General features: G+C 36.6%; 1 protein-coding gene across 4 annotated transcripts in view; it reads right to left on the bottom strand.

The window, feature by feature from the left end:
- Positions 1-25,031, bottom strand: part of col16a1.L (collagen, type XVI, alpha 1 L homeolog) — an 83,050-nt gene that overhangs the window by 19,694 nt on the left and 38,325 nt on the right. For 2 of the 4 annotated variants that reach the window (XM_041582166.1, XM_041582168.1), the window contains exons 22-48: positions 23,871-23,993; positions 22,966-23,001; positions 22,038-22,073; positions 20,177-20,293; positions 19,657-19,701; positions 18,468-18,503; positions 18,281-18,334; positions 18,069-18,200; positions 16,573-16,608; positions 16,347-16,454; positions 13,353-13,475; positions 13,221-13,274; positions 12,936-12,977; positions 12,619-12,654; positions 12,192-12,245; positions 10,311-10,379; positions 7,156-7,209; positions 6,637-6,654; positions 6,467-6,523; positions 6,360-6,392; positions 6,023-6,076; positions 4,262-4,315; positions 3,962-4,000; positions 3,432-3,458; positions 3,215-3,286; positions 3,046-3,090; positions 2,338-2,382 (exon numbers count right to left, since the gene is read on the bottom strand). In XM_041582166.1, coding sequence (XP_041438100.1) covers positions 2,338-2,382; positions 3,046-3,090; positions 3,215-3,286; positions 3,432-3,458; positions 3,962-4,000; positions 4,262-4,315; positions 6,023-6,076; positions 6,360-6,392; positions 6,467-6,523; positions 6,637-6,654; positions 7,156-7,209; positions 10,311-10,379; positions 12,192-12,245; positions 12,619-12,654; positions 12,936-12,977; positions 13,221-13,274; positions 13,353-13,475; positions 16,347-16,454; positions 16,573-16,608; positions 18,069-18,200; positions 18,281-18,334; positions 18,468-18,503; positions 19,657-19,701; positions 20,177-20,293; positions 22,038-22,073; positions 22,966-23,001; positions 23,871-23,993 — 1,599 coding nt within the window. The remainder of the gene's footprint in view (positions 1-2,337; positions 2,383-3,045; positions 3,091-3,214; positions 3,287-3,431; positions 3,459-3,961; positions 4,001-4,261; positions 4,316-6,022; positions 6,077-6,359; positions 6,393-6,466; positions 6,524-6,636; positions 6,655-7,155; positions 7,210-10,310; positions 10,380-12,191; positions 12,246-12,618; positions 12,655-12,935; positions 12,978-13,220; positions 13,275-13,352; positions 13,476-16,346; positions 16,455-16,572; positions 16,609-18,068; positions 18,201-18,280; positions 18,335-18,467; positions 18,504-19,656; positions 19,702-20,176; positions 20,294-22,037; positions 22,074-22,965; positions 23,002-23,870; positions 23,994-25,031) is intronic. The other 2 variants (XM_041582167.1, XM_018246752.1) reach the window with 2 other exon arrangements.

Here is a 25,031-nt window from a genome sequence, read left to right as displayed (position 1 = left end):
AGCAGTTGGGTGGGTGAATGCTACATCCATCCCTTTCAGCACTCCATAATAAATTGGCCCTAAATTAAGCAGTGGCAAATTTTGTAAGGTTGATTCTTAGTTGAGGGTTGCTATAAGGTTAAACCTAAAAATAAATTAGGGATACACTGATTCCAGGTTTCGGTTCAGGATTCAGCCAGGAACGCACTTTTTCAGCAGGATTCAGCCGAATCCTTCTGCCCGGACGAACTGAATGCTAATATGCATATGCAAATTAGGGACGGGGAGGGAAATTAAATGACTTTTTGTCACAAAACAAGGAAGTAAAAAATGTTTTCCCCTTTCAGATTCGGTTCGGTATTCAGCAAAGGATTCGGAGGTTCGGCCGAATCCAAAATAGTGGATTCGGTGCATCCCTAAAATAAATATATGAGTGTTCTCCTACAAATGAGTAGCAAATTTTGATAATAGGTGTACAGTATCTCCAATAGTTTCATCGTATGTCATTTCAGCTAAATGAATCACAATACAGATTTGTTAATATGAAATATCTACAAGTTTTTGTTAAGCCACGTGCACAATCATTTTAATATGTGGCTGGAATAAAATGTTCACGCTCTGTGCCAGGACAGAATATGAACTTGCATGAATCTAGTTAAAAAGATAAATTCTCTTGCTAACTCTATGCTTGATACAAACCCCTAGCATTAGGAGGTGCAACAGTGTGGGCAGGGAGAAGATCCAGTCACCAAGGACAAAAGCAACACTGGTGCAAGAGTTAAAGAGGAACACGTTTGGAACATCAAATATTAACCAGGACACCAAGAGGGGTAGCTCACATAAGAAGCAGCAAGTGCCAACGTAACAACGCAAACTGGTAAATTAAATTACTCTTTGGAGAAGGTTGAAGGACAAAAGGGACATGGATTTTACCAGTTCTGTCTCCCAAAAAGTCTAGTAATCTCTTTTACTATTCTATCTATATCTACATTCTTTCTATATTTTTAAATTCCCTTGGTATGTGTGCCATCTATCTTTGTCTGCCTGTTGCTCTTTTGTTTCTACAGTAGGTTTCTGTCTATGTATTATTTGCTCTATCAGTATATTGTGTGCCATAAGTACACAATATACTGATAGAGTATATATATATATATATATATATATATATATATATATATATAATATATATCTATCCATCTATCTATCTATCTATCTATCTATCTATCTATCTATCTATCTATCTATCTATCTATCTATATATGTTCTGAAAGTACCCGCACTCCTTCATTCTCAATCAGAGGTGGGTGCTTGGTCAATTATGGCATATAATCTTCTTATCTAGAAGGCAACATGCAAGCTAGGGAGCCTCCTGGGGGATGCCAGTATACTGTTCTAAGCCCACCTTTCAAGGATAAAGCACTGTCAAAAACAGGCCGCATGGGAAAGGACTATTTTGGAGCTCAAACAGTTTAGTCTAAGGATGTTAAACATGAGACAGGATGCAAACTGCAAACAAAAAAAATTGCCAGCGTGTACAGTTTTTTTTAAATTTTGCATCCTGCCACACTTAGTTAAAGAGCATCTATCACCTAAAACGTGTTTCCCTTACCAGAGCCCGCACTCAGATGGTGGAAACAATAGTAGTTTATGCAAAAAAGACTGGTGAGAACTCTGGCTCCAGCACCAAGTGGTGTATAGTGGACAAGTGCCCTATTAGCCTCTAACTCTGGTGGGGGAAACTTTTTTTTTGATAGATGCCTTTTAATAAAAGGCTTACTGGTTTGTTAAAATAGTTTCCCTGGCTACTATAAATAGTAATATGGAAAATGATTAGTAAAAGGGAGTTGCTTGTTTTGTTGGCTCTGACCATGCACTGAATGAATTTTTGAACACTGTGGGGATGCATTTATTAAAATTGGAGAAAAACAATACCAGTGATGTTGCCCATAGCAATGCAATTTTAACAGTCACCTACAAGTTAGAAAACAAAAACAAAGATCTGATTGGTTGATATGGGCAACATCGGCGGTGATGTTTCCAATGTTAATAAATATGCCCCTTGTATTGTTGCACCCCAAGAAAGAAAACAATAAAATAGTGTAATGTATTAAATAGAAGAAATTACATAGATTGTTTTATATTTTCACATGTGGAAGCTTTCTGCACAAAAGTACTGTCAGATTAATAAGACTTGCACATAAAGGAAAGGGTGAACATTTGGTCACAGTGAGTGTGGGACAAGAGGAGAGTTTATTGGCAAGAATAGGTGAAGTTAGTTAAGTTACGGGGCACAAAAGGTTGGAGGAATCACTGTGGAGGAGCCAAAGCGAGCAGATGTGGGGTGGGTTATATTCTTACAGGTAGTCCGGGGGTGCCAAGAGAGCCTGGAAAACCTGGGGGCCCCTGAGGGGAAAAAATATGGGTTGTCACAATCACAGAGCTGCTTCCGGTTAGAGGATAAACAGGAGAATCCTTTTTCCACCTCTATCCATCTTATTTGTATATTAGTATCATAGATAGATAGAGATTAGTATCATAGATAGATAGAGATCAGTTCCTCTAAACAAGATTTTAGCTATGTTACGTGGGAATATAGGATTGTTTTAATGGCGGATGGACAAGTTATACTTGAACTTTGGAATTGCCTAGGGCTTTCACAATTATGTTGGAGAAAAACATGGCAATTTGCTTCTAAAAATTGCCCTTTCAACATTGCACTGTCGCTTAAAAAGAAGTCTCAGCATTTTATACATTTTAAATTATTGGGGTTCTCAGTTGTTGCTGCATATGCATAAATGATACATTAGTAGCACATATTCCATTCGGGTTCAGCAAGAAAGTAGGTTCAAAATATTTGAAAGCAACACCACTACTGATGCATAGTTAACATGGTTGACTTAAGTTTAGTAAGAAAATGTTTTTAAGTTAAGACAACTGGCTTTTTTTGTGGAGGCTAATACCCTCTACCTGTGCTAGTGATTGTACATATCTGTATTTCATTTTGTTGTTCTTTGGTTAGATATGCTCCCTAGCAATGGTGAAATGTGATGGAATAAAAACACTTACTGGAGCTCCTGGAGGTCCCGGAGATCCTCGTGGACCAGGTAGTCCCTGCAATAGTTCAAAGATATTTAGAAATGCTTGTCAATGACATATGATCATGGCTGGAATATACTGTACTTGTTTGCATGTGTGGCATTGTTTAAAGCTTGGCGTTGTCAACCCTCCTCCTTACATCATGTCCTGGTAATCCTGGGACCCCAGGTTGCCCTTGCCCACCCGCACAGCCATGATCAGGCTCATCTCCCTGAAAAGAAAGGAAGTAGTTAGTTGTGGGGTAAGTTAACCTTTAAGTGGAAATGGAAGTGGAGAGCAAGACATGCTCATCTTTTGGCTATGTATCAACAGTTAGAGATGGTTATATTTTTTTTTTTTTGTTTTCTATTACTTACCACTTCATCTTCTCTTTCAGTTTGGCACTAAAACAAAGAAAATTAGTTAGTATATATTTTACAAACATCATGTTGTGTACCTGGCATAGCTCATAGCAGCATTAGATCCATCAGTAGTGATCCATCAGTAGTGTATACTGGCAGATAATACCACACTGTACAAACCAGAAGTAATAATCAACAGATAATGATCTTAAATACAGATCCCAGAATGACCATTCCATGCTATTTTTGCAATAACCATCCTGTCAGCCTAATCCTAAATTAGTCTCCTTGGGCTACCAAAGATTGTTGATGAATGACTGAAATCTGTAGGTGGATTCTTTGGTTTTACCCAGACAGTTAGCTATCAACAGATATAAAGTCTAAAGTCGCTGTAGCACACTGAAATTCACCCTTCTCAAAATGTTTTGACCTTTGCCTTAAGGGTTTCCCACATAACACACAAACACTACAACCAGGTGACTAGATCAATGAAACCTTCTTGATGGCCACACAATCCTTTATGTTTCTGCTTAAGACATCCTCACCTTCAGGATATCAATGTTGCTTTCTGCAGCCAGGGGTTCCTGAAAGAAAGAGATGAGATGATTGTTTAATGGGGCTTTGGGGGTATTTTTCTATGTTTGCCTACAAGCGGGACACACAGAACAGCACAGTGACCCTGCAAAGCAAATTGACAAGGTTGGACACCAAAAGGAGGGAGGGGAGGAGGCTATGTGTGCATGTATCACAGCTGCTCTCCTGCCTCTGTGCAACATGGGTTGGGAGAACATGTAGAGAGCGTGACACTGACACACAGCAGAAGCACACCAGCACTCTGTACCTACCAGCTCTCCTGGCACTCCAGGCGGTCCTGGCATACCACAGTGTCCATGTACACCCTACAGTCAAGAAGGAAATCTGGGGCTAAAGCATGTGTCTGTTATGTGTCTGCCTCCACAGTGTATGCCTTGAATCTGCATACCACAAAGCCAATATCTGCAGTACTGGAGATGCCTACTACAGCTCCAGAAAAACATGCACTGCAGAGCCAGAGAAACACACACTGCAGTAATAGGGGACTTGGGATGTGCTTGCTAACTTTATCAATCTACTTTACGTTGCTTTATTACCCTTACATTTCAGATGTTTAGGTAGAGGTGTATTACATTTCTTTATGCTGTTCTAGTATTATAAACCTTTTTCCCCATTTACCTGTCGGATTCACTTATTAACTTTTCTCCCACTTAGATTGTAAGTTTACGGGTATGGACCTTCTTCACCATGTCTCTTTAACATGTTTTCACTTAATCTTTAATGTAACAGTATTTTGAAGTTTCGTATTGTCATGTTTGTTCTTTCACTTTAATGGTACATGATACAAACATTGATCATGATATTAGTCTTATAATTTTTTATATGTTAAAGATCTTCAAGATATGTGGCCCAAACATAATTACATATAAAACAGTGTGTATTTGGCCATAACTAGAGATCCTGTAATAAATATTAATCTTGTCTACTAGCAATGTCAGACTTTATTTTGTACTATGTAACTGTGTCTTGCCATAATTTCATAGTTATCTCCATGTAAGTCATTTGAAGAAGGTCTTACATTGTAATCAAGCATCAGGAGGATAGACATAGTGCTGTTCGGGCAGTGATCACAATGATTATCATACAATCATAGAATGGAGACATGGATGCACATATAGCAGGAGATTACCCTTCTTGCAGGATGTAAACTGTAAGCCATGAAGAGTTGTAAGAGCTTTAACTGTTATTTAAGGTTTTATACCCTGTTGTTGCTGGACTTGTATCAAACTGGAGTTGTATAAACAAAGGGTTTGCATCCCTATTATGGAAGGATCATATCTATTATAGATTGAAGCTTTTATGCACAATGTAAACTCATATTTGCTTGCTATTCTCATTTTCTTTTATAATTTAAAGAACATAATTTTCTAATCTAAAATGTAACCTTTATAAAATGTTGCATCAATTAATTTATATTTATTCAATGACCTTGTGTGTGCTGTTCATGCTATTATATTTATTCAATGACCTTGTGTGTGCTGTTCATGCTATTACTATCTCAATGGTAAACCTTATAAATATAAGTGTTATTCCACATATCCAGTGAACTGACTAAATAATACTAATCTGATATATGTGCACAGATTAAACAAAGGCTATTATGATATAATATTTGCAACCAACCATGCTTCATAAGGTGCCATTCTGGCATCACACTATAGAGTACCTTATACTTAATGCTTTTGCTTTCTCTGTAAATTATTTCTTCACCAGAATCGTTTGCAACAACAATGTAGCTTTTCCTTCTGTTATTTTTTTTTTTTGTTATTTGTAATAGGGTTTACATACAGGAATCAACTGTGAACTCTTTATTTGCCCATTTATAAGGGACTGATATGTAATAAGCATTATTTGTTATTAGAATTTAATGGCAAAACTTAGTTACCCTTTTTGGAGAAACACATTTATCATGCAGTCAGTCCAACACAGCCAAAATGGGTTACTTAGGTGAATTGTGGGTTTTGATCAGATGATTTAACTCCCCCCCTTAAAATAATAATAATACACCTTACCTGTAGACCAGGTAGTCCTGGAGGACCTGGGGGCCCTGGAGGCCCAGGAGGGCCCTGAAAACAAGAAGATTGAAGATTTATTATGATTGTTTATGTGGAAGAGTTTAAAAACCGATGAGCAATTATTTTTGAAGTTGGAGGGCAAGGATACACTCAGTATGAAGAGTACATTGACACCAAAAAGCACAGAAATGCATTTGTGTTGTCAGAAAGATGGTGTTCATAATGAAGACTGTGCAGTAGAAAAGGTTTTATCATGGCAAAAGAACTTGAGATAAAAAGAGATTGCAGAAATGCAATAATGGTTATTAAGAGAAGAAAGGCTTCTTAAACTGACCTGAATTCCAACATGCCAGACATCTCCATTCCCCTGAAACATAGAAAAATGCAATAAGAGAGATAGAAAGGGAACGTATATACTGTATAAAAAGGAGTGAAACGTACTTGGTCAACATTTTCTGGATCCATCCATGGTGGGCAAGAACACACTCCAGTAACACCCTGGAAACAGATTACAAACAAAAAATCACTAAAGTCTGAGTAAAGTTTGTTTACCATTCCAACAGTTTATTTATAACTGTTGAACTATTTTATATTAAAATAAACATACCCACCTTTTCTCCTTTCTCACCCTAAAAGATAAAAAAACAAGTTATACCTTATAACTGAAGCAATAAGATTTTTTGGAGGAAGAGGATGTATTTATAAAGGCGTGAGATTAAATACTGCATGCAAAGGAGGCAAGAGGGAGCAGTGCAAAGAAATAGAATCAAAAGTTGTAATGTTGTAGGCTAAGTGGAGAGGTTAAATAGAAATGAAAGTGAAGCTTAAGAGAGATTTCCAAGCAATTGGGGTCAAACACTATAAATCAAGTATTTGAATGAAAAGCATGACATAGGAGGTTCATTTACACAAGCTGTTTGTGACAGTGTCTTGAGATCACCAGTTAAAGGTGTAGATCCCAATCTACCTTTTGAGAATGTGTGATAAGATGTTGATGCAAATAAATAAAAGAAGTATTAGATGATGTGCAAGACACAGAACCTGGGTGTAACTGTCAAATTATGATTTTTGTAAAGAAAATTAGGGATGTGGAGAGCAAGGTGGTTAAAGTGAGCAGAAGAACATCTTACCGGTGCACCTTTAAGTCCAGTGACTCCTGCTTGGCCTGGAAGGCCATCATGTCCCTAGAATGAAGTTTACATTTTTAATTTGTAAGTGATACTGAAAAATATCGCAAAATATAGCAGTCTGCATAGAAAGCCAAAGTTTGTTCCTTAATATTATTTTATATTCCCTTTAAACATTTATTACTGGGCATTAAGCTGGGTGAGGGTTAGAGGGGGGTTTGTATGAATTTTCACTTAATCTGTACCCACCCCAGCTGCTGCCTAAACCACTAATCAATAATATCAGCGGTATCAAGAGAAGGGTAAAAAATAGGGGGCACTCTTATTAGGAAAGGAGGTACAGTAACAGCCATAGCCGTTATGAGGTGTATTCATTATGCACACTGAGGGCCTATCAGACCTACTAGTTGTAGAGCATTTTCCATTCCAACATTTGCTGAATGTAGTTAGGCTAGTGCAATAGGAGCATGGTGTAAGTTTACCTCATTAAAATAAATGGCCAAATTTATTTTGGTTTGGCTTATCTTATATTAGGGCACAAAATGTTTTGTAACTGATGCATAACATCCTCTTTTCAGTATAAGTAGCAGGATTGGATGGTTTTACAGCACTGGGGAATATGTTTTATAAATATGTGTTATTAAAATACATATTTATATATATAATTATTATATATCAATACTTATAATAGTGGGGAGAAGCCATCATGGCAATATCACTACTTAGTCCAATAAAAGAGTTTGTTTTAATATTTTTGCTTTGTACTATTATTAAAAGAAAACTGGAATACAAAAACAATCCTACAAACGACATGTTAACAGAATATAAATGAAACAGCAAAGGCAATTGCTAAAATAACTATCATTATTTTCCACTGATGGCAAATTGCACATTTCTCCAGAGAGCTCAGAGTCTCTGGGAAGACAATTGTTACATAATTCAGTCCTTAGTAATGCAGTTAGAAAATACATTCATGGAGACACTTGTAGTACAGTACTGTACCTGCAAGCCCAATTATCGTTAATAATCAGACCCCTATAATGAACTGTAGCATTTAGCATCAGGATTTGCAGTTATCTGGGCTCCTGAATGTCTGATCCTTCTTGAGAACATGTACAGAGTAGAGGTGATTAAGTTGTAAACAATAGACAATGAAAGAGAACATTGCCCATCAGAATATACTATATTTCTTTACTGTAAGTAACTAATTAGTTTATCCTGTACTAGTGTTACTATACCCAGAATATATAATGCCTTGTTCAAACCCATTATTAGAATCCACAAACTAAAATAATATGCTTTAAGAAATTATAATTAATTGTAAATTAGTTGTTGTTATAACTCTTGATCTAGTAAAATTCCAACAATAACTTTTTGGATAAGGGTAGGACTACACGGACGTTTTCGGTGCGATCTGATGCGCTGCGACAAATTGCCTGTGACAAATCGCATGCGACGGAAATAAGGTAAGTGAATGCATTGTCGGATGAAGTTGCAGCACTGATCCGACGCAACAGACGCTGCATCCGACAGTCGTATCTTGATTACTTCTGTACTACCTTTAAAAAAATTTGACTTTGCAGCCAGATAGAGAGGGCACTATAGTTCTCTATGGGGCATATTTATCAAAGAGTGAGATCACCATAGTCCACTAGAGTGAATTCAGCCACTCTCCATTAATTTCTATGGGATTTTTAAAAGAGTATTTATCAATGGGTGAAAGTGAAAGATTCCCCCCTATGATAAATATACCTCTTAGAAATTAATGGAGAGTGGTGGAATTTCACTCTAGTGGACTGTGGTGATATCTAACTTCACTCTTTGATAAATGTACCCCTATGTGTCTGTAGCTTCCTCTGCTGTTTGCAGTCTCTTGCTTGTATCCCTCACTCCCTGACTTATCATAACTTCTGCAAATATCACTTTCCAGCCTGCCGCTGTCTGTTTCCTAATTTACCCTTTCCTCTCTTTTTTATTGGCGGCTGTGCTAGTGAAACACATCTCTGATTTAGCATGTAAAGATATTGTTTTCTACCAAGCTATTTGTTGTAAGGTCAATTGTTCAGTATATAAAAAAGAAATCATATGTATGAAGAGTTCTATCTTGCAGATATGACCATTGATAGGAAAGATCTGTCATCAGAGAAGCCATGCACTCACTCTGCAGTCAGATTTTCATTTGGAACATCATAGAATTGTCATATCTGTCGAAATGACCAATATCCATGGCACAATGATATTTGTCTACATTGTTTGTTCAACACACACAGATTATCGTATAGGATCACAATATCTTTACTTGTATGGCCAGCTTTAAAATGATGTCTCAATTTCAGGAGCTTTGAACATTTAAATCTTATTTGCTACTGTAGCTCTAGCTGAATCAGAGAAATTGGGAAATTCTTAAAATAGTCCCAACAAAACGGGAGGGTAGTAATTAGTAGCACTATAGAAATGCAACATATATATATATATATATATATATATATATATATATATATATATATATATATATATATATATATATATACATACATATATATATATATATATATATATATATATATATATATATATATATATATATATATATATATATACACATACACAATACTATGAATTCAAGGAAGGCTTTACTGAGATGATAGCAAGGGTTTTGATCAGGAGAAGCAAATGACTCAGTCACTTTAGCGGTCAACACAGTATAGAACACAGAAAGAAATTGCACTTAGGGTAATGGCACACAAGGAGATTTGTCACCCGCGGGAGTGAAGATTTAACCATGGTGACAAATCTTTAGAAGAAGTCCATCTAGCATAACATTAAGATCTGGCTCCCTTTGCTTTTTCAGGCAGGCATTAAAAAAATTGTAGCACACCCACAACAGAAGTGGAGTAGAGGTAATCAAAGTTATATTATAGATTCAGTGTGAAGTGCAGGAAAAAAGTAATAAAGAGATGGATGAAGCTCTGATTTGATGTGATTCTCACAGCACACCGTGGCACAGTTGTAAATGGTGTGCTACTGATCCATATAAATTAAGAAACTTTGTGTTACATGGTAAGCCATTAGAACCATATGTTTACTCCATCTGAATGTAAATGCATGTAATATTACAAATGTGAGGGAAACTAATTTCTTAAAAAAACTGAACTTACTGGTGGTCCCATGATGCCCGATCCAGGATTTCCAGGTGCTCCTGGAGCCCCTCTTTGTCCAGTGTTTCCCTAGGGAAGAATTAGGTGTCATCACTGTTTTGCAGCATCTTTTGTCACATATTTAATTCGGATTTTTATGATAACTTTATCTGTCTTCCATTATTGCTCCACTGACATTCTACATAATGCATATTTCCATGTCATCACAATAACCATTAATCATGACAGTGAAGAGCACATTTAACCGTTCCCTAAAACTGTACCACTACTTCTGCTGAGTAGTTTAGGTGCATTATATTGGTTTCCGGTCATTTACATTGCAGCACTGGATGTCACCAATGTACAAAATGCAAAAGCCCTACTAAACAATACCAAGATATGTTAGTACTAAGGTACATGCTGTGCAAAGACGTGCACATGTTTAAACATTGAGCCACAGCTGTATGCACTGTGTTTGAAGGTTGTTAAAGCTAAATTACAGTAATTGTTTAAGGTGAACAAAATCTGCTTTTTAACATGAATTCAAAGAATATGTTTTGTCTATGACAAGCATTTAAGGGAATGGATAGCAGCTGTTTTACTTTATTTCCTTCATTAAACACATCTTTGTTTCATTTTTTGTGGTTTAGGTTCAAGACAACCAAGCATGATGATTCATTATCAAATAATTTCTTCTCTGTACCATATCCCTTAATTCAAGAGTGTTTTCTAATAACAACATTTCCTCTAAATAATGGGTGCTGCAACTTGTGTGAAAATTATGACTGTGAACACTAAGTGTGCACATTGGCAAACTGTGTTTTGCTGCTCAAGGCAGTTGTGGATTTCAGAGCTCCATTGTGTCAATGAGTCCTGTAATTTGCACCTTGCATGTTATTCAGCAAAGATGAAGCAACCAGCCTTTTAGCATAAGGTGTAAGTGTCTATAGATGAAAGTACCTAAAAGTTAATGGCAGTTAAATTGAAGCAATTTTGCTGCTCCTTTGTGCATAACATTTGTAGTTTCTAGCCATAAACACATAAACAATATTATGCCCAACCTTTTTTTTTGTTTGACTAGAGTGTTAGATAACAACAAGATGACTGATATAGCACTGGAAGGGAGACATCTCTCTGAACAATCATGTTTAACTATAATTTAATTTGAACTGATTGCCTTGTAAAGTGCAAAAAGATACCTTTTAATATAGAACGATTAATCTTGACACCCTACCCCACTAGAAAGTAGAGCGTCTTAGAATAAGGAGCTATTACGTTAAAACCACCTTGTTTCTCACATGCACCCTTTTATGGCTCCATTGCAACTAGCCATTCTTGGGGATGTGGCCAGTTTGCATTGAACTGACTATAGTGGCTAGTATTTTATCTATAATTTCTCTTAAAATACAATAGTCAATATCACAGTGAAAAGCCTTATATTAAATATAAAATATTATTGATGGCAAACATCAAAGCCAACCAAAGATTATCATTATTGGTAGCACACATTTTGTTTCACTCATATCACCACTTTAATAGGAGTCTAACTCATATTACTGTAGTTTATTGATTAAACAGGGATATTTAATGTGAAGAGTTGAGGATACAAATCAGGCCTTGCTTTATAGCAATATTGCTTATGCAAGACCTGCATGGTGTTCTGCCTATGGAATGTCCATACAGAGCACTGTGCCACCCAGACATTTGTCATATCAATATAACAAGACCACAACATTGCTGTGTTTCTAGAAATGAAGCAACCCTTGCCCCTGGTACTAATGTACACTTCTAAGCACGCATCAGCCACCCTTAGAAGGCTAGTGTGCAAGTAATTTAGTGAGCTATTAAGCTCTCATTTGGTAAATCAGTCCTAGCTCTCTCTTTTGCTCTGATTAAACTTACCTTGTCACCTTTGGAGCCAACAAAGCCAGAGGGCCCTTGGGGTCCTTGTGGCCCCTGTAAAATAAGATAGTGAGGTTAGAATAACAGCTCAATGTCTATGGCCTATTTACATTGTGAAGAAAAGAGGAAACACTGGCACTCAAGGCAATGAAATGCAGGGTAATAAACAGCAAGGGGTAACCCTACATTTCTTTGCCTTGAGTGCCAGTGTTTCCTCTTTTCATTGAACTATTGGAGGTTGTTGTATCCTCCCACACTGAGCACCAGACTATCCAGCAGAGGGAGGGTTAAGTGAGTGCGCTGCTTCACTTGTTCCTATTTACAGTGTGGGAATACCATGCATTAATTATATAACAGAAGAGATACCGTAAATGCAAGGCATTGGTCTTTCATTTGAGTGTGTTTATAAAGTATTGGATGTACTCACTGTTTTCCCTGGCAAACCACGCTCTCCAGGTTCTCCCTGGCAAAAAAGGAGCAAAGCAAGAACATTGTAAAGTTGGCTGCAATGAAAGTCTACAGGTGTTTGTTTTAAAAACGCATGGGTAGAAGGGGGTACATTGTTTTGTGTAATAATGCTGTTTTTTTATCTGAAAAGTGGCAGAGACAGTCCAGCTCCATTACTAACCCTGCAAAATTACAATATAATGTGATTATTTAGCATCATATACTCAACTACAGCAAACTCTCAATGTTTAATTGAGTTCCAGTGAATATTTAATATCTATTTTTTGCAGTACTTGCCTCTGGACCTCTTTTTCCTTCTCCTGGTGGTCCTGGCTCCCCCTGACAAAATCAGTAGAATAACAACAGGCACAATAAGCAAGAAGTGACAATAAGTTTACTCTTATTAAACTGTTGGTTATATCTACAAAAGATTTATTACATTATTTTACAATTATTAGATAGTTTCAGAGATGTCTAGGGTAGCCACGTTTTTTAGTTCAATCTGGTCCTCATTTCCATAAAGTAGAATTTTGTAGTTTTAAATACTGATTTATTTCCAATAATGTGCCCCCAATCACTCACCTGTGCACCTTTAATTCCGTGTGTTCCCTGAATTCCAGGAAGCCCTGGCTGACCCTAAGAACACATAATTGTTAGTTGGATATAGTAAAGGCTATGGAGGGAGAAATAAAACAAGCACAGAATCCATCTCACAAGTTTTCCTGGTTGTCCTATGCCTGGAGGCCCTTGTTCTCCTTTTTCCCCAGGTCTTCCAGGGATACCGGAAACATCAGAATCTCCTCCACCGATTATGGGACATGAGTCACAGGCATCTCCCTGTTTCCAAGAGAAACAATGTTACAGGAGAACAGTATATTCCTTTAGAGTGCAATTTTAATACCGACTACAGTATTTCATAAAAGGTCATTCCAGGCATTGGCAAATCTGATCATGCCATCAGGGTTATGCATAAACATTTATAACATCCAGTAAAACATCCAGATGTTTCCTTACATTGTCAATGATAGGCAAAGGCAAGTGACAGACCTCCATATGTTAGAACTACAACTCCTAGCATTTCGTCTCTATATTTATGGGTTGAGAAATGTTGGGCCAGAAGCTGATACATGGCCCTCTAACAGAAATGGGGGGGGTTAAGTACACTATTTGGATCTTTGTACCTCTCCATTTGTCCTTCGAGTGAAACTAGCAAATAGGGACTTGTTCAGAGCTAACTTTAATGGCTTGTCTAAAAAAAAAATGCAATCAAGAAATAAGAGGCATCAAAACAAACACAGAGGCAAAATAAGTGTAAAAAAATTAATAAGATAAGGAAGGAGTTTTATGCATCATAATCTCTTTATAGCGTTATATTGAGTCACAGATTATATTTAAAGGCAAAGTTAAATTCAAAGGATCAGTTGATTATCTACCTTTCTGGAAATCTCCAGCCAGTGGAGAAACTTTTATACCCCTATGCCACCTGTCATTGTGAATGGAAATAATCTGTAAATACTAGACAGTTGATACTCATAAGTGCCTTTTCTTATCTATGACTTGAGATATGTGTGTGTATTTGGGGGGATACAGTAATGGTGCCAACTGAAATATGCAGAAAAATGGGCTGCATACAATACATTTATAGGTACAGCTTAGACAGTAAGAGGTATTTAAAATGAAGCAGTAGGTGCAAGGGACAGGTAGATCGATTAGGGGAACAAAAAGTCTAAAATTTAGAAGGGCAAAAACAGTGAAGACCTATCCCCTGGCAAAATTCCCCCAAAACCAGCATCTGTGGAGAGGTTAGTGAAAAATGTATATATATGGTTTTGTGGTCATACTGTGCTGCTTTGCACTATAGCCATTTCCTTAAAACATGGGACTGAACAACAAAAAGCAATAAAGGCTCAATTGACTTGTCTAACCTTAAGGGTAAATGTAATTTATATTATCTATTATCTCACTTTTAGTTTTTTCTCAAAATAGTTAACTGTAATATGTATACAAATTATGTGCAAAAGAGATTTATGTTTTATTAAATAGAATCCTGGATTCCAAACACTTTGCAGGAACAGTTAATGTTGATGGAAAGAAACCCACAATGATTACTAGGAATATGATGCTACTAATTCAGAGTAAAGCAGGGATTTTAATCTAAATTTAAGTTTTAACTTAAATTACGTCAACAATGGGCTAGATTCAATTCAGCAAGAAAAAGTTGGTTTATCGCATGAAAACTCATGGACGAGATTCAATTCGAGGAGAAAAAAAAAAAACTTTTCTCCTAATTCAGTTCCAGTTTTTCCTATAGACTTCAATAGAGTTTTCATGCGATAAATCATGAGATACGTTTTTCTTGCATCTAAAATTTAATTTTGTCCATATCTTTTCACATGATAAATCTTTTTCTCAATGAAATAAATATGGCCCAATATGTGAAATATGCATTATTGTCTTTAATCTTTATTTCAACATGTTAAAAGCAAAACATCGTCCTGACGCTTAATTGAGTGGACTTGGAGTGCTCGCCGATTCTTCTTCTTATATTATATTGTTTGTTCAGTTTGTACATTGCATTTACATTTTAGCTTCATCTCTGCAGAGCAGAAACTTGTATAAATTACAAGAGCTAAATTTAAGTATAAGTTTAAGAGCTGCTGGGCAAAATTATGGTTTAAAATACTACCCTGCTAAAATATTAATTCAATATTTAAAGTGCCTCATTAATAGTCATTAATATGTTAAAAATTAGTCAAGAGTGTATTAACGTAGCCTTTCATGTAGAATTTATTCCCTGGTATTTATACAGGCCATCACGCAGCCTTTACAGAGATTATACATTCATATAAGTCGCTGCCCCAGTGGAGGTTACAAGTCCCTATCACTTTCATGCACACTATGGTCAATTTTATTAGGAGTCAGTTAACCTGCCTGTGTGTTTTTAGATTGCAAGGGAAAACCGGAGTACCCAGAGGAAACCTACGTAGACATGAATGATTTCAAATGCTTACAATTCATGTATCACTTGTAAAATATATTCTTATATATAAGCATATTGATGTCATCTGTTATAATTAGTTTTATTGATGTCACTATGGTCACATGACTCATGCAAACTAGTTTATTAAAAAGATACCCTATGTTGAAATCCAAATAGATTAGAGGTCACCTTGGAGATCCCTGACCTGTATTAAAGCACTTGACCCATGGCTTCATGCCTTTATGCATGCAATATTGGAAAGTGGTGCATAACTTGCTTGTGCAGTTCAATATAAATAAATCATGATAATGGAAATATTTTGCAACTTCCAATTTCATTAAATGTTATAATAACAATATTCAATATATAATGCTGGGCCATTGTTGATATTTCTATAATGTCCTGTCAATAATATAATAATATTATGATTTAATAAAGCACTCACATACTGGAGGAATAGTTGAGTTATAGCTGGAGGGTGACAGGGTGGGCATCCTTAACATGTCACCTCAAGGTATTTTGACCTCTAATAAGACACTTTATGTAACCACTTATAAGTACCTGTAAAAATACACTGATGCCTAGTGCTATTATGCGGACACAACTTTTCTGTCACTTTCCTTCCATTTATAGAAGTGTTATATAATCTCGTGTGTGTAATATAATTTAATATGAGGTGGGAAGACAGCTCATTTCACTGAAGGTGTAGAGCAGTTAAAGTATCTCACCTTCTCCCCCTTGAGTCCATGTAATCCTTGTATGCCTGGCTGTCCTGCCAGTCCTGGTAAACCTGTGCTTCCAGGAATTCCAGGGTCCCCTGCTGCTCCAGTCTCACCCTATATCATAACAAAATGGAGGGTTACTGTAGCACTGTGAACTTCAAAGTAAGAAAATGCAATCACTTGTGTTAGCAAAGCTCATTGACACAATTGTCTTGGAGCTGCAGTTACTTACTTTCCGCCCCTTCATTCCAGGTTCCCCTTGTTTACCCTAAATACAAGACACAAAACATATATGTCAGATTTTACTAGTAAAGGCTAAACGCTAGAATGCAAATATCATTACTATCAACTAGTTTGGACCTTTAAGATGAGTGGAACATAAGTGGTAAAGGGGATTTCAAACTGCATGCAGTTATCCAGGAAAACATATTGTGGCGACTAAAAAAGAAAGCAATAAAGCCTTTTTAGTGTACTGAAGCTACATAAGGCAATTGTCTCTCTCCAAATAGAAAAGGGCACCAAGGAAATGGTTAAAGCAAAATGTGTTAAAAATAGTATGCCATGTCTGCATTTGTAGTGGAGCTCTGACAATCGCTCCACATGAAGGGGATGGATTATAATAGTATAATGTAATACCTGTAATATTATAAAAATAACTCAGTAGACTAACTTTCACTTTTGAAATGTACACAAAAGCCACTTTATGTAGTTATATTCAACGTTCTCAGATGCCAGATATATTCATTTTGAAACATGACAAGAAATATATAAAGATCATTTACCAGGCTGCAACAAAAATTATGTATATTAAAGGGAACATAACCACCTCTTAAAAAATAATGTAAAATTGCCCAAATTGCCCCTTTTGCAATTTACATGATTTTATTTCTCTTTGTTTTCATATTTGAACTTTTTAAAGCTACTAATATCATGATAGTGTTACACGAGTGCCCTCTGCTGTTCTGTCTGGACAGCTGGCCAGACAGAATGACAAAAAATTAAATTACACATGCAAGTGCTTCTCTGCTTGGTTCTATCACTTCTTTGACATGGTAAGAGTTTTAACAAACTGCCCCATTTGTAAAAACAAATTTTGGCCTTTATAAATGTGCCAGTTCATTAGAATTGATTGCACTGATTTAGGTGTTTATACTCATGAGATGTATAAGGGCTGATCAGAGTTTTCTGTAAAGGGGTTGTTCACCTTTAAATTTACTTTTAGTATGATGTAGAGGGTGTTAATCTGAGACAATTTGAAATTTGTTTTCAATGTTTATTATTTGTGGATTTGAGTTCTTTAGCTTTTCATTTGGCAGCTCTCCAGTTTGCAATTTCAGGAATATGTTTGCGAGGGTCCAAATTACCCTAGCAACCATGCATTTATTTGAATAAAGGACTGGAACATGAATAGGATTGGGAATGAATAGAAAAATAAGTAATAAAAGGTAGCAATAACAAAACATTTGTAGCCTTACTGAGCATTTGTTTTTAGATGGGCTCAGTGACCCCAATTTGTGACCTGGAAAGAGCCAGAAGCTTTTGGAGTGCTTAAAAAATCCTATCATTATCAAATCAGCTCATTAATGTAGGATTTGAAAGCAAATGTCATTTTTTATCAAGAACAATGGTACAAAACATACGCTTCATCTTCTTTGTAAGATGTGCAACCCCCATTTCACCTATGTAGACCACTCCAAATATCGTTTCTTATCTACAAAATGTACTTACGTTTTTTCCTGGTGGTCCATTTCCAGCTTCTCCTGGTTCTCCCTTTTGTCCAGGAGGTCCGGGAATAGCAATAACAGTATCTGGCTTTGATACTTCGGCTGGGAGACTTGGGCACATAGTGCAAGGCTCACCCTGTACAGAACAAAAGTCACAATTTCAAGAATAAAACACACTTATATCAGTCACCACAGTCTTATTAAACGGAAGCCAACCTTCTCTCCTTTAGTTCCAGTTTGTCCAATTCTCCCTAGTTCTCCTGGCGAGCCCTGTGGAAGGGAAAGGCAATTCAAGTCACATATTGGACCCCCTGAATAACCAATAATAGTTATTACAAACTGAGAAGGTTACCAAACTGATGTCCATAAAGCAGTGTAATATTTAACACATGCCCATACTCACCGGTGTTCCCGGTGGTCCTTGAGGCCCAAAATCCCCCTGAAAATACACACAAATGTTAGGCATGATCACCCAATGAGGCTGTACTGAGAGAGTTGATGGAAATATAGGGTTTTGTTTTGTTAAATGACACATGAATATGGTTCTTGATTGAACAGGTAAGTAGACCATACCCAACAGTAATAATGAGCCATTAATAAGCAACAATACTCAATGGGGCAAATTCACTAAAGGGCGAGTATTAACCTGCGAAGGCTTTGTCACACATTTTGCGCCATTTATCCAGGCATAAATTTGCTACCACTATACTAATTCACTAAAATGCGAAGTTGCATCTCAGCAGCCGAATGCTGACGAAGTTTGGTTAGTGTCAGTGCGTGCATTTCATAGTGAATTTTCGCTAACGTTCTATTCTGCTTAGAGAAACTTCGCTAGAACGCTTATGCTTAGGTCATTTTGAATAGGGCGGATACATATAGGTCGTATGGATGGCTTTATTAGAGATGTCGGTGCAAATGTTTGAAGTGGCCACTTATTATTACGTATGTCAAAGGAAGCATAATAAATACAAAAGAGATCTTCTAATGCCCTAGACATGAGCCCACCCTAAAACAAATGTGGCATGCCCCTGAAATGCTGGAAAAAAATGTTAGCATAAAAATCTTTAATAGTTAATACTTTTGAAGGCAATCCCGCTTTAAAATATGAAAAAACGCCAGAATTTTTTTTAGAACTTTTTCGGCATACAGGATATGATGTCACTGACATAAGATTGTGGAGGATTTAGCTTTATCTTATCAGTAACATGCTGTAGAATTCATATTTAAGTGAATTTGGGAGTAAAGATGGTTCCCCTGAGCAAAAATTCACCCTGGCGATAGGGAGCGAAAGCCACTCTCTTTCGCTAGCGAATTGTCCTATACGCCTCTTTGTAAATTACCTTTAGTAAATCTGCCCCATAATTTGCTATCTGTATTGATTTGTCAATAGATATGCACCTGCTGCTGTATTTTAGCCATCAATACACATCTGTGCACTCAATATGCCAGAGCTATGCACTGATCGCCAGTGAGACATCCAAATTAGCAGATGAATATCTGAAGAATTATACAAAACATTTTTGTTGTTGAGAGATTCCAGTGGAAAACTACAGAATTGTTATTTTTATTACAAATTAAATTGTAAACTTCACCTTTTCTCCTTTGGGCCCAGACAATCCAGGTATCCCTATTTTTCCCTGTGTAAAAGGAAAAATGATTAATAATAGGCCCAAGATAAAACTAACTAGCCAAACTGGATAAATGTCATTATTCAAAAAATGGATAGGACCAAATATTATGATACAGATTGCCAAGAGTTGACTGAATGGTTTGTTTTTGCATATCATTAAAGTTTTTACAATTAATATACTGTTGCTGAATTAAGCTAATATTTTAGCTCCCCCCCCCCACATTGCACTTGGCTGTGCTTACTTTTTCCACTATACACACCTCATGCTTTACCTTATTAATTAACCCCTCTGTTTTTGTGAGGAGGCAGAGGTGTTTTGTTGTAAATCATAATCTAAAAAAAATGTTAGCTGCTGCCCTGTGGTCAATGTTTTTATAGGGAGCAAAAGTATATATTATGTGCATATATTTGGGAATTTTGCTTCAAACGCAATATAAATTGTATTCAAAGCCAGCTCTTATTATGGTGCCAAAATAACTTACTGGTAGTCCAGTCACTCCAACTCCAGTCTCCCCAGGTTCTCCCTTCAGTCCCTTTGGTATGTTCTGTATTGAGGCCATGCCAGGAGATAGTGTTGGACAGGAAGCGCAGGGTTCCCCCTAAAAAAAAGAGAAAATTCTCATGAAACTTTTTCCAGCTAGTTCAAGAATGTATGTTATGTGCTACACTAATGGCTTTGGTTTGATGTTGGTCATCTGTCATATGCAGTGATAGTATTCCATGTGCCTAGGATTAAAAACTGGATAAAAGTCTTTTCAGGGCATCATATTGTAAAGAATGTCAAAGACTTCCGCTGTTATATGGTCAATTCTTCTGTAACTGGCCAAAGGTTATAGAGATTTATCAGCCTGAAAAGTATCTACAATGATTATGTTTGTAGCTCAAGGAGGTGACATTTCAGCTAGCAAGAATTGGAACACTACTTGGAAGATTAATTTCAATTCAATACAGACAGACAATGTGCAAGAAGACATTAGTTTAGTTATTTGACCTTTACTTTGTAAATGGTATAAAGCAGATAATCTTTTAGCTGAACCCAAGGGCTCCCAAAAGAAGTAGAATATAGGAATCACTTACATTAATGTGTGCTGCTCAAACAAAGGTTCTGCAGTATGAACATCTCTGCCAAGCCTAAATTCTAGCTGTATTTATTAAAGTGTATCCTTAAAGGTAAAATTTTGTTCACGGGCAGAAAATTGGATACCACTTTAATAGGAGTTCTGTTCAACATACGCACTCCAGCTATTGTTCAATATATCATCAATCACAAAAGTCAACGTTTACAAAGCTACGAGTTGGATTAAAAATAATGGCATGCATGTATGGTATTTTGCACCAGACCCTGCTATGCTTTCCAGTAGAGAGATAAACTAAGAATTATATATTCATGTGGCATTGTTCCACTTTTTTCACCAAAGCTTTTAAAGTTGCAATTCATGTGTGAGTTACACAAATGTACTGTAAATATGTGCATACATTTATAATACAAATACTGAATATTTACTAAAAACAATTGTAAGGATATACCTGTAAATTTCTATAAAATGCCAGGCTTGTCCATAACACCTCTGGAAATAAATTAATGTGCATGCTATCTAAATCTGAAAAGAGCATCGTAAAGCTGTTCAATATTTATGGCTCCATTGATATTCATCACTGAGCTGCCAATTTTAGAATTTTTTATGGAGATAACATTTGAATATGCAGAGCATACTAGACAAATATGGATGGTGTTTATAGATATGTGAGAGTTTTAGAGTGCAACCTTTAAGAAATAATCCAAGAGTTGACAACTTGGCTCTAATAGCATATAGAATGCTGGTATCAGATATCACTGTTGCATTTTGCTGGATGAGCTTAAATTCAGAAATTAAATTAAAAATTGTCTGAGGAAACCATAAGTAACTACTATTTCACCTTTGCATTTATGCACAAAGCTATGGCAATAGTTTTCAGCAGTATATACAAGAAATACCCTTACATGATCTTTACAGCTATTCTACTTTCTTGGGTGTATGCCCTATTAAGTTTGATCACCATTGCTATATCACCTTTTTCTAACTGAACTTTAAAGTTTCCTCCTCAGTTGGAGCAGATACCATTGTTTCAACTCCAGCCCCACTCAAAGTCAAATGTACCGCAGCAAAGGACAAATTGAGATACAAATTATCTTCTCCATGCATGCAGCAAAAAGGGATTGTAAACTGCCTCAGAAAAATGGAAAGCATTTAAGATTTCTAAAGCACTGTGCTATTATGCATAATGGTTCTCAGCCATAAAATTAAAACAATTCAAAAATCGAAACAATACGATTGTTAAAAAAGAAAAACACAAAAGACTCACCTTCTCCCCTTTTATACCATTTGAACCTAGGGAACCCTAGAATCAAACATAAAAGTGGAGGTTCAATGTACATTTAGGGGGTAATTTACTAAAATCTGAATTTTTCTCATATTTTATTAAAAAATGCCAGTTTTGTGCTTTATCTAAAAGTAGTCCTATTATGTGAGAGATTTACTATCTCTTTGCCCAAAGGTTTTTATTATATTAAACATTTGCATTAGACCTGGTAACCAATCAGCAAATAGCATTTTCTTGTCATCTAATTAAAAGTAAATATCCAATAGGTGGTTAGTATGCCTCCTATAAAGGGGTGATCCTGCGCTCACTTCCACCCTTAGGCAGCCACTTGCCTTACCCTCCCGCATTAGCTTTTAAGCATCAGAGCAGGTTTTAGGGGGCCACATTACTAGTGCAGAGAATGCAATTCCACTTTCAGTAATTGCATTTTGGCTCTTAAAGTTACCAGAAGAGACTTTTTGTCGCCTCTTGTGACCTGTGGAGTGATGGCACCTGAGGCAAGTTTCTCAATTTGTATTATGTTAGGAACACTGCTACTCTTATGGTTAGCATTTGGAATGATACCTTTCAACGATTTTATATTGGGAAACATGGCAGACTAATTCTACTGAACACCACTTTTCTCCTACAGTTTCTATATAAGTTCCCCTTGTTTCAGTGCAAATGAACCTCAGTCCACTGCAAATCATCCACCATGGTTTCATAACCATCCACCACAGAAGCCTGTAGCAATGGCTGCAGGAGACAAGAACCTAGTTAGATATAGCTGTTTGGTGGTCAGTTAAGATAATCAAGTGAATTGGAAACATTTGTCCCCCTCTTTACAACACCCACTGTGGATAAAATGTGCCACAACATTCCCTATGAGTAACAGAAGATTTTTTCCCATATTCACAAAGGGCAAGTATACCTGTTCACCTTTTATGCCTGGTTCACCTTTGATTCCCTGAAAAAATAAGAGAGGCATAAGTAAGTGGAAGGATAATCTAGTAGGGGAAAATAAATGGCTTGGCATTAAACTGAAGAAAAAACATAAGCAGTATGGCACTTATTTTCTAGATAAAGGAGTTATTATTATAAACAACACATATTTTAAACATACCCCACTGAAATAGAAGCATATATAAAGATGAGTATGAGAAACAACATATGTGGTTGGACTACTACTGCTGCATGCTCCATAGGTGTGGCCCAGTGCAGCTCTGTGTTAGATCAGACACGAAGGCTCGTTGATGTATGCAAGTGTATTGAGCAAAGTGCAATTTCAAATGCAGACCCCATGTGTTTTCACACGATGCAGTATTTTCCCCAGAATTCCAGAATCATTACTGGTGCAAAGGGGCATTGAATCTGATGCAATTGTGTTTGGTGCAATTGCAAGAGATATGCCAAAATTAACTTTGTCATGCCTAGTAACAAATTGGGTACTATCTGTCATCATTTCCGTGTATGCTGTGTGAGTGACATGTGTACCTTATTCTTTTGGTGCATCTGGGACACTGCTATTGATCCAGGGCACTGTGGGAACCTCGGGGATAAGTGGTGGTAGCTCCCCTGCAGGTTCCACTGTATTAGTAGGCACAACAGCTCTTGATTTGTAATGGAAGACAGGAAGAACTGAGCTGCACCAACGCAACTATATGGAAGTGCAAAGATTGCATTTGGAAGCAAGTACTTTTAATGAAAGTGATTTTACCTGCAACTCATTGCAGAGAAAAGTGATTTTTGCTCACTAAGCTTGCAGTTGTAAATAAGCCCTTTTATTTTTTTATTTTATTCACCTTTCCATCAAAGTCCCTATGAATATGTACTTACTGCTTTCCCAGACTCCCCAATTCCTGGTATTCCCATTTCTCCTTTCTGTCCTTTGTGGCCTGGAATACTGATCACGTTTGTTCCATCGGTAGGCAAAGATGAGCATGGCTCACATTGATCCCCCTGTAACAGTGTATTGATAACATTAGCTTGCAGATCGACTGGGAAGTTGTAAAACATGGCTTTGCTTGCTGATCATCATAAGGCTTTGCCAAAATTTGCAGGCATTCAGAATGGCACTTCCCAACTTACAATGCATAAAATATAGTGCAGCATATTTAAAAAGGGGTGTAAAATGATTTATGATAAAAATGGCATTAAATGTTATAAAAAAAATCTGTGTATTTATTGTTTTGTACGGGTCTTTACAAGTGAATAAGTGCTGCATTACAGGGGAACTATCGCAAAACTGAAAAATAAGCTTCAATATACTGAAATAAGAAAGTTTGTAAATACAATCAATTAAATATTCTGCATTAATTTATACAATTTCTGAAATAATCAAGTTTATGTTCACTATCACTCTCTCCGCATCTATTTCTCTTCATTCTGTCTTCTTGCAGCAGTTGAGTGTCAGATATTCATTGACAGTTAGATCCAATATATCTTCTAGGGGGGGCTTCTTTTCACAGCAGATGTATTAGAGTACATTCTGATTCCAGTACAAACAAAATCTAACAAAATAACTGCCTTTTGCACAAATTGTGCATGTAGGGAGACATGATGTCTGGTGATTTTAATAGAGTGAGCTCTAATACATCTTCTAAGCAAAAGGAGCCCTCCTATAAGATATATTGGATCTAACTGTCAATGATTATCTGACGTAAATAGAATCACAGCACCATCCAAAGCGTATTTTTTCTTAAAAAGCCTTTATTGCATTCTCTGGCTTGGATCTCGAATGAACAACGTTTCAGGCCTATGTGGCCTTTTGCCACTTGACAAAGGGCCACATAGGCCTGAAACGTTGTTCATTCGAGATCCAAGCCAGAGAATGCAATAAAGGCTTTTTAAGAAAAAATACGCTTTGGATGGTGCTGTGATTCTATTTACGTATTGTTTATCCGGTTGGAGTGGACAACCCTGCACGTGCACCATTTCGATAAAATTTTGGTTTGGGTGAGTGCTAACCAATTACTCCAATGATTATCTGACACCCAA

Source organism: Xenopus laevis, chromosome 2L (genome assembly GCF_017654675.1).
Source record: "Xenopus laevis strain J_2021 chromosome 2L, Xenopus_laevis_v10.1, whole genome shotgun sequence".
In the NCBI taxonomy this organism is placed as follows: domain Eukaryota; kingdom Metazoa; phylum Chordata; class Amphibia; order Anura; family Pipidae; genus Xenopus; species Xenopus laevis.
The sequence above is the reverse complement of the archived record's forward strand: the minus strand, read 5'-3'. Positions and strand labels throughout refer to the sequence as shown.